Source organism: Lissotriton vulgaris, chromosome 6 (assembly GCF_964263255.1).
Source record: "Lissotriton vulgaris chromosome 6, aLisVul1.2, whole genome shotgun sequence".
In the NCBI taxonomy this organism is placed as follows: Eukaryota; Metazoa; Chordata; class Amphibia; order Caudata; family Salamandridae; genus Lissotriton; species Lissotriton vulgaris.
Window position 1 is genome coordinate 495,981,589 of NC_141694.1, and position 14,397 is coordinate 495,995,985.

At 54.3% G+C, this 14,397-nt stretch overlaps 1 protein-coding gene across 1 annotated transcript in view; it reads left to right on the forward strand.

The window, feature by feature from the left end:
• The window catches only part of DDX43 (DEAD-box helicase 43), a 995,487-nt gene that overhangs the window by 817,675 nt on the left and 163,415 nt on the right, over positions 1 to 14,397 (forward strand). The window contains exon 15 of the mRNA XM_086925221.1: positions 33 to 120. Within this exon, the coding sequence (XP_086781347.1) occupies positions 33 to 120 (88 nt within the window). The remainder of the gene's footprint in view (positions 1 to 32; positions 121 to 14,397) is intronic.

Consider the following 14,397-nt stretch of genomic DNA (forward strand, 5'->3'; position numbering starts at 1 on the left):
ATTTGTAAAATGTTTCTTCTCGTTATACTTAGACGCACAGGTGAATCGATAACCCTTGTTACTAGGAAGGACTGGAGAGTGGCAGCTGAATTAATTAATATTTTAGAACGAGCAAATCAGGTAAGAGACGCACACTCATGAAAAAGATGCACATTTTACTAGCATGGAAGAATAGCTGTTTAGAATTTTGTGTTTTTCACTTTTTGGGGGATATCTTAAACACTACAGATGCCATACTTTTGCAACATTAGGTGAGTAAAGATGGTGGGCTACTGGTAACTAAAGCAACTGGTTTTTTAAGTCTCGGCTGGACAGCGCATGAGCTCGAAGAGACATGTTGTATATACTTTGTAGTCTTCAGCCCGCCCATAGGCTTCCCATTTGCTGTCTCCATCGTCGCTCTCATATTCTCTCTCCTCATTTGTCCATGGCATGCATTTGTCATGCCTCTTCCTGTATTTAGCCCACCCCAAGAGCATGATCCGTTTCAGGAACTACTTTTTTATTTGTTAATGAGCTCTTAATACGATTGCTTGTGCTTTCACTTCCTGCTCCAGGCAACTCTGTAAACAAGCCTGTAAATCTTGTTTCAGGACTTGTACCTTTCTGTCGAGAGAAGAGCCTGCTGCAGAGAGAAGAGCTTGCTGCATGATATACAGAGGACTTTTAAATCCAATCTCGCAACATAGCTGCCATGCGGGAACTTGAGAGATAAAAGATGTATTATACTTTTGTTTAGTGCGCCTTCTTTTATTGCTGCATATGTGCAAACGCGAAAATAGGGCAGGGACAGACTGGGATATTCAACCAGCGGAACACCAGCAGTCAGTCATTGTCAGTGGCAGTAGCTGTGCTTGATTACCATTATTTGTCCTGCGTGTAGTATTAGGAACAGACAGTACTTGGAGTCGTGTGAAAGCAGAGGACGCGATCCCTTTAAGGGGCAGGACACATTCCACGACTGTGATGTCACTGCCATAAGCAGCAGGTAGAGCCTTGATTTTCTGGCTCTAGGTCATGTTCTGTGTCTCACGCTATCGGCCTGTGTTCTTTTGAGCAGCTTGTTTGCTGTTGCGTCCATCTGATAGAGACTACTAGCCGCAGAGTCCTTAACGTAGAATTATCCCCAGGCGTGAGACTGGATCCGAATTTTTTTTTGCAACAGCATCCCTGTGTGCCGGGGGGATGACATCACGCGACTCCGCACAAGCGTCGTTCGCATACGTGACATCAACGAGGTCACATAAGTCCCACCCCGGCGCACCTACGTCAGTTTTTTCTTTTTCCGTGTGCAGCATGGATTCTGTTTGTGCTACTGGGCCTGTTTAGGCCTTTCACTTTCGTTATTGCTTGTGTGTGGGAACAGTGTGCGAATGCCTTCGGGCTTTAAGACGTGCTCGTCTTGTGGACGCCTGATGTTGGCGATGGACCCTCACCCCATCTCATGTGGTGTTTGGGGGAACACCACGACTCTACTGATTGTGAGGCGTGCCAGCAGATGAAGCCGAAGTCCCGGCGGGAGCGCCGGATGAAACTTCTCTCAGCTCGCATGTCCAGGTCGGCGGCGTAATCTCGCCCGGCCTCTGCGAAGGGTTCTTGAACCCACTGCCTCCCTCGTTGACAGCATCCTTCTCCCAGGTCGCAAGAGCGTCGCTCGCCTATCGGTAAGTGCCACAGGTTGTCCCCAAGAGTCGGTTACTGGCCTTTCAGGGGCGTTGGCTCTCCGCGGGTGGTGCGACCAGCGTGTCATCCCCTTATCCACCGTTTCCCAGTGTGGGGGAGACTAGAGCCCAGATGGAGACATATGCGGCGGCTTTGTAGGCCTCGCTTGGTTCTCCCCCTCCCCCTTCCTCTCCTGGGACATTAGCGGATCCCTGCAGTGTGCGGGGCCCTCCGTGGCATTGCTGGTGGCTCTGGCCCCAGCGCCGACTGGCTCAGATCCAGGCTCGGAGGATGTGATGCCATTGGGGTGCGGCCCTTCGGGGTTCCCTCCTTCCGATCACGGCACCTCTGCTTCACTGCAAACTCTTGCGGGAGTCCCTGTGGTGTCGCAGGAGATCGCCGGGGCTCGGGATGCATCCCTGAGCCCCTCTCGGTCCTCTAGACAGGTGGCGGTCTTGTCCGAGGCCGAGGTGACACCGCTTCGGCGCCGGCGGCTGCTTGCCCCGGCGGCGCCACAGGGGTCGGCATAGGGTCCGTCTCGCCTCGTTAAGGGTCAAGGCTGGAGGGGGACTCCTCGTCCCTCCCCGGGTCCCTCTTGTCCCTCCACGCAGGCTGCTGCCTCGTCGGAGGGCGAGTCGGCACCTTTCCGACGCTTTTCCCTCGCAGCCCCGGCTCCAGCCCAGTCCCAGTCCCCTGCGTCCCCAGGCGCCGGACGACGATTATGTCCTGCCTCAGATTGCGGACACCATGGCACCAGGCCGACGTCTGGTCGTGAACTCCTTCTTCGGACGCCTCCTCTTCTCCAGAGGTTCGGCGTTTGCTGGGGTCATCCTCGCCGGAGACGGGCCGCCGTGTCGTGACTGTTTCACCAACGTCCCTCTTCCTTCTTTCCAAGCCTGGCCCTTCCTTCCAGTTGGCTTGGGGGATGGCCACCTTAGCTTGTAGCTGTCACCCAACGAGGAGCTGCTTTCCCCTACGCGGGGCCCTATGGAGGCGGGTGCGGCTTCTGCTCGTGCTGTTTCCACGGCTGTGGGAATTTTGCCCATGGGTGACCCAGCTACCCATTTCCCTCGGATCATCTTCTGGAGGTTCTCCATCAGGGTTCTGGTGGCAAGGAGCTGTTGCTTACCTTCGAGGGTTCACTCTATTCTTCTCTCTTGGGGGCTTGGGGCCAAAACGCCACGGGGGACCCGGTGTCCCAACACCTTCTGCACCGCCGTCATCTTGACGCTGCATGACCCGGTGTGTCTCTCCCTTCACCCCTCTACCAGAGGTCCCCTTTTGCAGACGGCCTTTCCTTCTCTGCCGCCGCTGTTGTCTCCCCCGTCGCGGGAGGCCCGCTGACTGGACTCCTGGGGCGCAATATGTTTGCCTCAACCTGTGTGGCTCTGCGGGCCCTTAACACGCTGTGCGTTTTGGGTAGGGTCACTTCTTGTTTGTGGGACTTTACAAAATCCCTTATGCCTTCCGCCAGGAGGGTGCCTGTGTTGATTTGAGGCACCATGTGTTGGATGGGCGGGAGCTGGTGGCGTTTATTCTTCGCTCCGCTCTGGACATCTCGGAGGTGCTTGGTCGTGCCATGACTTCTTCGGTTGTCCTTCGTCGCCATGCCTGGCTTCGGGACAGTGTGTTCCCAGAGAACGTTTGGGAACGGTTGGTGGACCTTCCCTTCGATGGTACCCTTTTGTTCCATGCGCCTGCGGACTCGGCCATCCAGAGATTCTTGGCGGGGCTTCGTCCTCCTCCTCCTCCTCCTCCTTCTCCTCCTCCTCAGCGACCTGCGAATTGTTCTGGTTCTTGGAGGTGTTCTTCCGTTGGGGCGGGTCGCCCGGGGTTGTCTATTCTATGTGCTTCACGGCCACTTGAGTCCTCCTTGTTGGGACTGTGGTTCAGTTGGCTGCTGGCCTGCCCTTCTTCTTCACTGTTTGTTTTCCTTTGGGCTTTCTGCACCATGCTGGCCCTAAGATTGGGCCTTTTGTATTTTTTCTCTCTGGCTGGTTGTTAAGCCTTCCTCAGGGTTTTTGCCGCAGGTCTTTTCTGTTGTCCTCTGCTGCGAAAGTGTTTTCCTAGTAGGTTCCCACGTCTTGGAACGTGACCTGCCCTAAGTGGGGTACTGGTGGCTGTTATGTAGCCCTGTTAGGTGCTGGGGAGCTGTGGTCGCCTGCGGGCTTCTGCTCTCCGTGGCATTGCGAATGCAATATTCTTGCTGCTGTCTTGGACTAGCTTGAGTTCCGCCCCAGGGGGTTTTTCTCTGGGGTCACTGCGATGTTTTGCCTGGTCTGACCTGTTGTCCGTAGACTGGCGTCATGGTCCTGTCGGGTCCCACTTATTTTTGGGACATGTGTGCTGTCTCCTACCTGGTGCGTGTCCGGGCTCTTCTCCTTCTCTTTCTTCGTCTTCGGCTGGAGTCTGGCTTGCCCTGCATGCTTCTTCCAGTGAGCCTTGCACCCAGTGTTACTTCTTCTTCCTGTGGGAAGGGGTTGGTCCCTGACGTCATATCCCCTTTTTTGCGGGAGCAGTCCGTCCCTGCGGGCCGTTAAAAGATTCCTGGTTGACCGTAGGTTCAGCTTTTAGGCTTCCGCCTGTTTATTACTGGCGGCGCCGTTCTGTCTGGGATTGCCTTTGCTCTTCCCCCTTTTTTCCTTGGAGTCTCTAGGTTGTTCTTCTTCCTAGGTGCTCCCCTTCATTGTTTGGGCCTTGGGGCTCCTGGTGGAGATTCTTAATACCTTGAATGGTTGTGGGGCGCTTTGGCCTCCTTTAGCCTTGCCCGCGTTTCTCCTGCTGATTGCTGGCGGACTGTCTCTCTTCTTGTCACCCACATCCCCTTTGGGGTTGAGGGTCTCCTGGATGCAGGGGTTACCCTTGCCTGGGGGTTCTTTCCCTGTCCGCTTTCATCATCCCCTGTGGGACTCCCTATAATGTCCAGGCTGGTGGGGTCCTCTCGCAGACCCTCCTCCCCCTTGGGTATGGCTAGGGTATCTATTCTACGTTAAGGAATCTGCAGCTAGTAGTCTCTATCAGATGTACGAGTTACTTACCTTCGGTAACAATGTATCTGGTAGAGACGATTCTAGCCACAGATTCCTTCACGGCCTACCCTTCCTCCCCGTTCTGCAAGGACCTTTGTCTTGGTCTTCTGCACTCGCCTCCCTGTGGGTGGCTATGTCTTTTGTGAGTGCTTTCTTTCTGACAGGCTGCTTGTCCTGTTCCTTTGCTCCTTTTCCTCCTCTGTTGGGCACATTGGAGGATGGGTTTATGACTACGGTTGGGGTTGTCGTCCTTACCATGACGTTTTTACATATGCTCCTTGCCTCCAGGGGGGACTATCTCCGTGCTGGTGGGGTTGCTGCTCAGGGCTGGGCTCCGTTTGTTCTTTCCTTGTCTTTGGGTACTGCAGTGCCTGGCAGTGCTCCTTATGGTGTGTTCCTCACAATTCCTTTTTCCACTTTTTCTGTTCTTTCGCACACTGTTCCTATACTTTCACAGTTTTGTCTGATGGCTCCGTGTTGTGGCGTGGGACAGTTCTCCAAAGAAAAGTGACTTAGGCGCGCCAGGGTGGGACTTATGTGACCTCGCTGACGTCACGTACGCTGACGACGCATGGGTGGAGTCGCATGATGCCGTTGTTGGACTTGGCCCTTCTGGCAGGTTCACCCCTAGACTTTTTGCTTGTAATGGTGACCTGGTGATGGTGATTTGTGGGTTCTGCGCACTTTCACTGTGTCCCAGTGGAAAGTGCGTGCGCACTCTGAGTGCATGTGATGAGATAGGCCTGCCCTCCCATAGGAATGCATGGGGAATGTATGTGTCCCTGGTAGTTCCTGATGCGTGGGGTGTACAGGTTCGAATTTGATATGTGTGAACTCGTGAGAGTGAATGCTTCGCAATGATGTATGTGGCATGAGTGTGTCTTGTGTACAAATGCCACTTCTAGGAGTTGGCATATTAGTGTAAAATATGGCTGGCGTGTGATTGGCTGGAGCTGACTGGTGAGCCTGGCTCCAGGAAGGCTGGATGGGTCTGCCCGGTGGTGAGTGGGAGATTAGCATGCTGATGGCTGGGGAGGAGTGTACCTGTGTCCTGAATGAGGCTGGGTTTTCCCCAGACAATGCTGGCTCCGCCCCCTGTGGTGCGACTGATGACCCTAGCCCTGCCAGTGAATGAAATGGGTGGTTGAGCCATCAAGAGTGCTCCAAAACCAGCTGCGACTGGTTTCTCCCCCACCCTGCACCCTTAGACAAAGGAATGTGGTGTATAAAAATGGGGCTGTGTCCCCCCAGATGTTCTCTTCCAGGATCCTGCCTGAGGGGGCTGCTGCTGTTGCTGGGCCAGAGGACCGCCACTTGGACTGTCTCCCTGTCTGGAGACCCAGTGAGCTGGCTCTGGGCCCAGCCTTGCCCCCCTGCCTGCCTGGAAGGACTTTTGCTGGGCTTGTTGGCCCCTAGCGCCTGGGAGTGCTTTTTGATTGCCTTTTAGCGCTTAAGAGCGCTTTATTTTGTTTACCGCGCCTGGGGAGCGCTTTATCTGCCTAGAGCGCCTGGGAGCGCTTTATTTTCCTTTTGCGGCTGCCCACACTGATTTTAACGTCCCCTGGCAGGTGCCCACCCCGCCAGGGACCTGGTGCCGTTGTTTTGGCCCCAAGTGAGTGCCCACCTTGCTTAACGATTTACTTTCTGAGGGAGCTCACCCCTCGAAAATCACCGCCGCCGGCCCGTGGATCTGCTCTGAGGCACTGTCCCGCCTCCATCCCCCCAGGGCCGCGCTGCCGTTGGCGGCCCGGAGAAGGGATTGCCGCTTGGTGATTGGTCCCCGGCTGCAGGGACTCCCGGCGCATCATCTTGGGGCCGCGCAGGGATTGGCCCGACCTCGAGGGCTTCCCCACGCGCACCCGGAAGTACAGAGAGCCCGGCAGGGAGCGGACGGGAGGCCACCTCGCGCTCCTGCCCGGCCAAGGAAGCTGTGTCTGTCCACGAGGCTCCCCCAGCGAGAGGAGAGCCCCGACGCGGAGGAAGAACAATTGGAAGTGCAGACGGGGCTCCGTTGTTGAAGAGGAGCCCCGCGCTGCCTAAGAGAAGAGCCGGCAGTGATCCCGCCCCCGCAGCACCAGCAAGGTCCCGGTGAGTGCAGGGACAGGGTCTTTCTATTTAGAGCGGACCCGGTTGACAGAGGGCCGCTCCAACGAAGGGGGCATTGAGATATTTCCTAGAGCCCCGAGAGGCTCACAGGGTATTGGTTCTCTTGAGTCCAGGAGGGACTCCAACGACGCCCCCTTGGTGTTCTTGAGCCCTGAGAGAGGCACAGCAGCGCCCCATTTGTATAAGGGCTCAGAGAGGCTCAGGGGGACATTTTGTTTCTGCAGAGCCTGTGAGGCTCCCACATCGTGTTCGCCCCACCATTGTTCTTGAGCCTGTGAGGCTCCCACGTTGGCACAGCCTTGTCTCACACAGCTGCCCAGCACTTCGTGGGCAGCTGCCACGTTTAGGCCCCCCTGACATTTGGGACACAGGGCGTCCTAGCCCAACAAGGCCAGTTGGCCTAGGGACAGTCACAGGTGGTGACTTAAGTGAGTTTGGCGCAATTGTTCTTTTGCTGCACCTCTGAATGTGTTTTTATGCGTCATGTGCCTTATCCTTACACCGCTGAATGTAGGTTCTGCATCATGTGTTTTCCTCCCTTACACCTCTGAATGTATGTTATGCATCATGTGTTATGTGTTTACACCCCTACAGGTATCGTGATACTTAGGTGGTTGTTCTCCTAGTACAGGTGGTGCTAGTGAGGTCCTGGTTACCAGTAGTTACTGGTTGTGTACTTTCTGTTCTATTTTGTGCTCCATGTTCTAAGTGCTAAATCTACCTAGTGCTAAGTTCTAAAAGTGCTGATTCCTGACAGTGGTCCATGTGGCCCTGTCTTGTACATATCCCTTGTAAATTCTGCCCGTGCCTGTTGGCACATTGTGAAGTGTGTGTTTTATCTAATGTGTTTTGGTGTAATACAAAGGCTATTTTTATATATAACCTTGTGTGGAGTTTCCTTTGTGGTGGGCCTTGGGTGTTGTTGCTGGGGTGCGTGCGCAAATACTTAACTCATATCGCCTCCAAGTTTAGCCTTGCTGCTCGCGTCACGTTACCTAGAGGGTGAGCAGGGGTTATCTTGGCGTGTAACTCCCTTGCCCTGACTTAGAAGTGGTGGTCTTTGACTGACTTTGGCGCAAGCCCTGGCCAGCCAGGGATCCCATTTCTAACATTGGATGCAGTGGTGAGGATAATGATTTGTGTTTGCGTTGTACCACAGTGGCAACTGGCCGCACTACAAAGCTCTGCATTTTAGATAACCACATTTTGGGGATTATTGTTTTTATGAAGTTCGATATTTCTTCTCCTGAATGTATCATTGTTTAATTGTGTCCAGTACATTTGTTCCCACGCCCTGCACCCAGAGTTTGGTACCTGTGTCACGTGTGGTCAGGTTGAGGAATCAGGGGTGGTAGAAACTGCCTTTACCAGTCCGAGGGGAGGGTTGTGTGAGGATGAATGGTGTGTGGCACTAGACAAGTGAGTGTGAGTTCTCTGGGGTAGAGAGCTTGCTGAAACCTTTGTGAATTGTATACTCCTGTGTTATCTCAGACCCCTAGGTTCCCTGTGTAATCTTTTCACCAGAACGTCTGCCAGAATGGAGCTTGTTTTTGATTTCAATGATCTAGCCACATACGGTGTGTGGGAGCTGAGAAGGTTCTGTGAAGAGAGAGGCATAGGGGCGGATCAGTCAGGCTGGTATGCACTTAGGAAATGCATGGTCAAATGGCAAGAGGATCAATGGGATCTCGAGCGCAGTGAGGAAAGGGCCCAGGCCTCACACCAGGAGGGTGGTGGGTCTGTGGGGAGCCCTGAAGAGTCAGAAGAGGAGGGAGAAGATGTCAGTATCTGGATGCCAGTAGAGAGTGAAGACCCCATAGATAGGGAGTCCCTTGCTGGGTCCAGTATAGGAGGCAGCGCCTCATCCCTTTCCCTGTCCCCAGAGGAGCTGGAAGATAGGAGGAGAGAAAGGGAGCACCAGCTGGCCTTAGAGATGCTCAGGTTAGAGCATGCCCAGGCTATGGCGCAGCTGGAGGTTAAGAAGCAACAGCTAGAGACTGAGAGGGTCTTAGCGCAGAAAAGGATAGAGGAGGCTGAGAGGGCCTCCACCAGAGGCAAAGCAGCTCTGGAGGGTAGACTATCCCCTGCGCGCAGTGTTGATTGTCTGGATTCCCTCGGGAGGGTTGAGTCCAGTGGTGGCAGCTAGATAGATTTCAGTGCAGAAAGTCCCAGTTCCCAGAGTATGATACCCGTTTCCCTAGAAGAGGAGTATAGGTTGAAGTTAAGGGATAGTAGGAAACTGTCTCACCAGTCTTGGGAGGACTTTGCAGGGGACTGTCAGTGTGCACTGATTGAGTGGTTAGAGGTTCCCACGGGACCTGATTTTGACAAACTGTTTGCTCTTACTCTCAAGGAGCAGGTGCTCAGTCGTTGTTGGCCGGAGTTACGGCAGCACTTGTTGAGGTGTGAAACCATGGATCCTTGGGAGCTTGCAAGTGAAGCAGACCGCTGGGAGAGTGCCAGAGGTTCTCTAGAGTCATTAGGGAGTGACTCCAAAAGTAGTGGTTCAGGTATCCTCCAGCCCTGCGTGGTGGAGGAGGCTCAGTGTAGCCCAGCTAGGTCCCAGGATAGCGAGGAGGGTGTAGGGGCTCACTGCCTGGCTCAGTGGAGCAGGAGTGAGAGGGAGACCGAGGGTCCCCAGACGCCTGAAGCCCTGCCTCAGGACTTGGATGGTTTCTTGAGGGAACACCAGGTTGGGGACCTAGGCTGTCCTGGTAGTCCATTTGAGGAGGATCTCCTAGGGTCTAGGGAACCTGGAGCATCTGTAACCAGAGCTCCTGTGGTTCCAGTGTCTGGCAGTGCTACTCCAGGAGGGAGTGCACAGAAGTCCGAAGTGAGGAGTGATTGGGGGAGTTCCCCAGTGGAAGAACCAGTAGGTCAGGGACTACCCAGTTGTGCTAGGATCCCGTGTAGTGACCATGGTCACACCACTTCTGTGCTGGGGGATCTTTGCGCACTGTCAGGTGGACAGGAGGCGGGAGATCTGCGCCAGGCAGACAGTCACACATCATATGTGTCATTTGTTAGCCTCAGGGGGATGGTGTGTGAATCCCCAGAAGTCCTGGAGTGCCAGGCAATTGTTCCACCAAAGGTTTTAGACCAGAGGTTGGAAGGCCAGGTTCAGGATCTGCCTGACCTGAAGGGTAGGACGTCTGTAAGCAGTGTTCTGACCGGTTCTTCTTCCAGAGGAACCTCTCCAGTTGGGAGAGGGCAGACCTCTGGAAGGGGGTGCAGAGGGTGGGAGAGCCCACCTCTGACCCCGGTGAAACCTGAGGGGTTAAACCCTGGGTTGGAGTGGCATTGTAAGGGTACCCCTTGCAGGAGGAGGAGGAACCCTAGAAGAAGTGGTAGGGGGAGGAGAGCCTTCCCTGAGACTCCTGGTCCGCCTGAGGGTGTAGACCCTAGGCTGGAGAACCAGTGGCAGTCTAGTCCTGTCTTGCAGACAGGAAGAGTGGAGAATGGCTACTATGTGCCAGGGGTTACTGCTCCCCACTCTGTGAATAGGCAAGGACCATTGGTACCTGGGTGGCCCAGGGCCTGGTCCTGGCCGCGGACAGCTCGGGAATACCAGTGGGGTAGCCCAGTTGGTCCGGACAGTGGTTTTAGAAGGAATCCCATGGGTTCTCTGTGGCGTAGAACAGGAGGGTGTCCCTGCAGTTGCGGGCCCGCGTCCGTGTTCTATCGCCCCAAGCAGGGAAGTCCATCACGGTGGTGATTGTTCTACCCTGCGTTTTGGCTGGAAGGGGGTTGTGTTGGACTTGGCCCTTCTGGCAGGTTCACCCCTAGACTTTTTGCTTGTAATGGTGACCTGGTGATGGTGATTTTTGGGTTCTGCGCACTTTCACTGTGTCCCAGTGGAAAGTGCGTGCGCACTCTGAGTGCATGTGATGAGATAGGCCTGCCCTCCCATAGGAATGCATGGGGAATGTATGTGTCCCTGGTAGTTCCTGATGCGTGGGGTGTACAGGTTCGAATTTGATATGTGCGAACTCGTGAGAGTGAATGCTTCGCAATGATGTATGTGGCATGAGTGTGTCTTGTGTACAAATGCCACTTCTAGGAGTTGGCATATGAGTGTAAAATATGGCTGGCGTGTGATTGGCTGGAGCTGGCTGGTGAGCCTGGCTCCAGGAAGGCTGGATGGGTCTGCCCGGTGGTGAGTGGGAGATTAGCATGCTGATGGCTGGGGAGGAGTGTACCTGTGTCCTGAATGTGGCTGGGTTTTCCCCAGACAATGCTGGCTCCGCCCCCTGTGGTGCGACTGATGACCCTAGCCCTGCCAGGGAATGAAATGGGTGGTTGAGCCATCAAGAGTGCTCCAAAACCAGCTGCGACTGGCTTCTCCCCCACCCTGCACCCTTAGACAAAGGAATGTGGTGTATAAAAATGGGGCTGTGTCCCCACAGATGTTGTTCTCTTCCAGGATCCTGCCTGAGGGGGCTGCTGCTGTTGCTGGGCCAGAGGACCGCCACTTAGACTGTCTCCCTGCCTGGAGACCCAGTGAGCTGGCTCTGGGCCCAGCCTTGCCCCCCTGCCTGCCTGGAAGGACTTTTGCTGGGCTTGTTGGCCCCTAGCGCCTGGGAGCGCTTTTTGATTGCCTTTTAGCGCTTAAGAGCGCTTTATTTTGTTTACAGCGCCTGGGGAGCGCTTTATCTGCCTAGAGCGCCTGGGAGCGCTTTATTTTGTGTTATTCTGAAATCTGTTCTCCTTACCTAAAGCGCCGGGACACTCTTTTTGAGTAACCGTTGCGCTATACAAAAGAATAAATAACATAACATAACATAACATATTTTCCTTTTGCGGCTGCCCACGCCGATTTTAACGTCCCTTGGCAGGTGCCCACCCCGCCAGGGACCTGGTGCCGTTGTTTTGGCCCCAAGTGAGTGCCCACCTCGCTTAACGATTTACTTTCTGAGGGAGCTCACCCCTCGAAAATCATCGCTGCCGGCCCGTGGATCTGCTCTGAGGCACTGTCCCGCCTCCATCCCCCAGGGCCGCGCTGCCATTGGCGGCCCGGAGAAGGGATTGCCGCTTGGTGATTGGTCCCCGGCTGCAGGGACTCCCGACGCGTCATCTTGGGGCCGCGCAGGGATTGGCCCGACCTCGAGGGCTTCCCCACGCGCACCCGGAAGTACAGAGAGCCCGGCAGGGAGCGGACGGGAGGCCACTCCGCGGTCCTGCCCAGCCAAGGAAGCTGTGTCTGTCCACGAGGCTCCCCCAGCGAGAGGAGAGCCCCGACGCGGAGGAAGAATGATTGGAAGTGCAGGCGGGGCTCCAGTGTTGAAGAGGAGCCCCGCGCTGCCTAAGAGAAGAGCCGGCAGTGATCCCGCCCCGCAGCACCAGCAAGGTCCCGGTGAGTGCAGGGACGGGGTCTTTCTATTTAGAGCGGACAGAGGGCCGCTCCAACGAAGGGGGCATTGAGGTATTTCCTAGAGCCCCGAGAGGCTCACAGGGCATTGGTTCTCTTGAGTCCAGGAGGGACTCCAACGACGCCCCCTCGGTGTTCTTGAGCCCTGAGAGAGGCACAGCAGCGCCCCATTTGTTTTAAAGGCCCAGAGAGGCTCAGGGGGACATTTTGTTTCTGCAGAGCCTGTGAGGCTCCCACATCGTGTTCGCCCACCATTGTTATTGAGCCTGTGAGGCGCCCACGTTGGCACAGCCTTGTCTCACACAGCTGCCCAGCACTTCGTGGGCAGCTGCCACGTTTAGGCCCCCCTGACATTTGGGACACAGGGCGTCCTAGCCCCAACAAGGCCAGTTGGCCTAGGGACAGTCACAGGTGGTGACTTAAGTGAGTTTGGCGCAATTGTTCTTTTGCTGCACCTCTGAATGTGTTTTTATGCGTCATGTGCCTTATCCTTACACCGCTGAATGTAGGTTCTGCATCATGTGTTTTCCTCCCTTACACCTCTGAATGTATGTTATGCATCATGTGTTTTCCTCCCTTACACCTCTGAATGTATGGTATGCATCATGTGTTATGTGTTTACACCCCTACAGGTATCGTGATACTTAGGTGGTTGTTCTCCTAGTACAGGTGGTGCTAGTGGGGTCCTGGTTACCAGTAGTTACTGGTTGTGTACTTTCTGTTCTATTTTGTGCTCCATGTTCTAAGTGCTAAATCTACCCAGTGCTAAATTCTAAAAGTGCTGATTCCTGACAGTGGTCCATGTGGCCCTGTCTTGTACATATCCCTTGTAAATTCTGCCCGTGCCAGTTGGCACATTGTAAAGTGTGTGTTTTATCTAATGTGTTTTGGTGTAATACAAAGGCTATTTTTATATATAACCTTGTGTAGAGTTTCCTTTGTGGTGGGCCTTGGGTGTTGTTGCTGGGGTGCGTGCGCAAATACTTAACTCATATCGCCTCCAAGTTTAGCCTTGCTGCTCGCGCCACGTTACTTAGAGGGTGAGCAGGGGTTATCTTGGCGTGTAACTCCCTTGCCCTGACTTAGGAGTGGTGGTCTCTGACTGACTTTGGCGCAAGCCCTGGCCAGCCAGGGATCCCATTTCTAACAGCCGTCCTCCTGGCGTGCAGGGATGCTGTGGAAAAAATAATTCTGGATCCTGTCTCATGCCTGGGGATAATTCTCTGTTAAGGAATCTGTGGCTAGAATCGTCTCTACCACATACATCGTTACCGCAGGCAAGGAACTTGTATGTCAAGTGAATCAGCGGCTTGCGCCCGTTACCCTTCAGCCGTAGCAGGTTTTTGCTCCCCTGCGGCCACCACCCCTATACCACATTCATGGGGAAGGTGCAGTACTTCAAAATTAGCCTGCGGAATATTTATGTCGTCTGCTGGTTCTGTAAGCCCCTTGGCAGCACCGTAACCCTGCTGCTGGGAGCGCGCTGCAGTACTGTGGAGAGCAGAATGAGGGCAACAGGGCTTAGGGGGCTGCGGAAGGTCAGCACTGCTGGTGCAAGGGGAGTGGGGCAGTTAAGAGATGTAGCACTGTGGAGAAGTGGTTGGCCGTAGATGGGAACATAGTCTCATGGGTCTACAGCAACAGTACTGATTCTTCCTGTACTTTGACTTCTACTTTCCACAATGTGTTCTTCATATACTTTTTCACTTCCATCCTTAAAATATGTTCACTCACTATCCATAGTTTTATCCCACCGACCATTGCCAAATGTTTATACTCCTTTACCTGGCTGCCGCAATCAGTCATCCCCCTTTTACTGTACAGACCTGTGTCCATCCCCTACCTCTCCTGGCCAGACCTGCAGCACCTTCGCTCCTATTGTCTGCCAGACGAGTGCTTCTCTCACCGTACATGCATCTTATCTTCAATCCAGTTGTCACTTCTGTTTTCAATAGTTTCCCCACCACTGTCCGCATTTACATTTTGCACTTGCATTCTATCAACGATTATGCACCCGCTCAGTGATGGAAATGGAATTAAAGAAGTGTAGGTACTAATTGCCCTCGAGTACCTGTGACCTATTGAGAAGTTGCGGTACTACCTCCCTTGAAACCCCTTCGAACCCCCCCCCCCCCCATGCCCACTGAGAAGTGCAGATACTCTACCTTTCCGTGCCTGTGAATACTTGCCCATTTAAAGCTCTGCACCGCTGCTTTCCCATAGTGTTCTGCT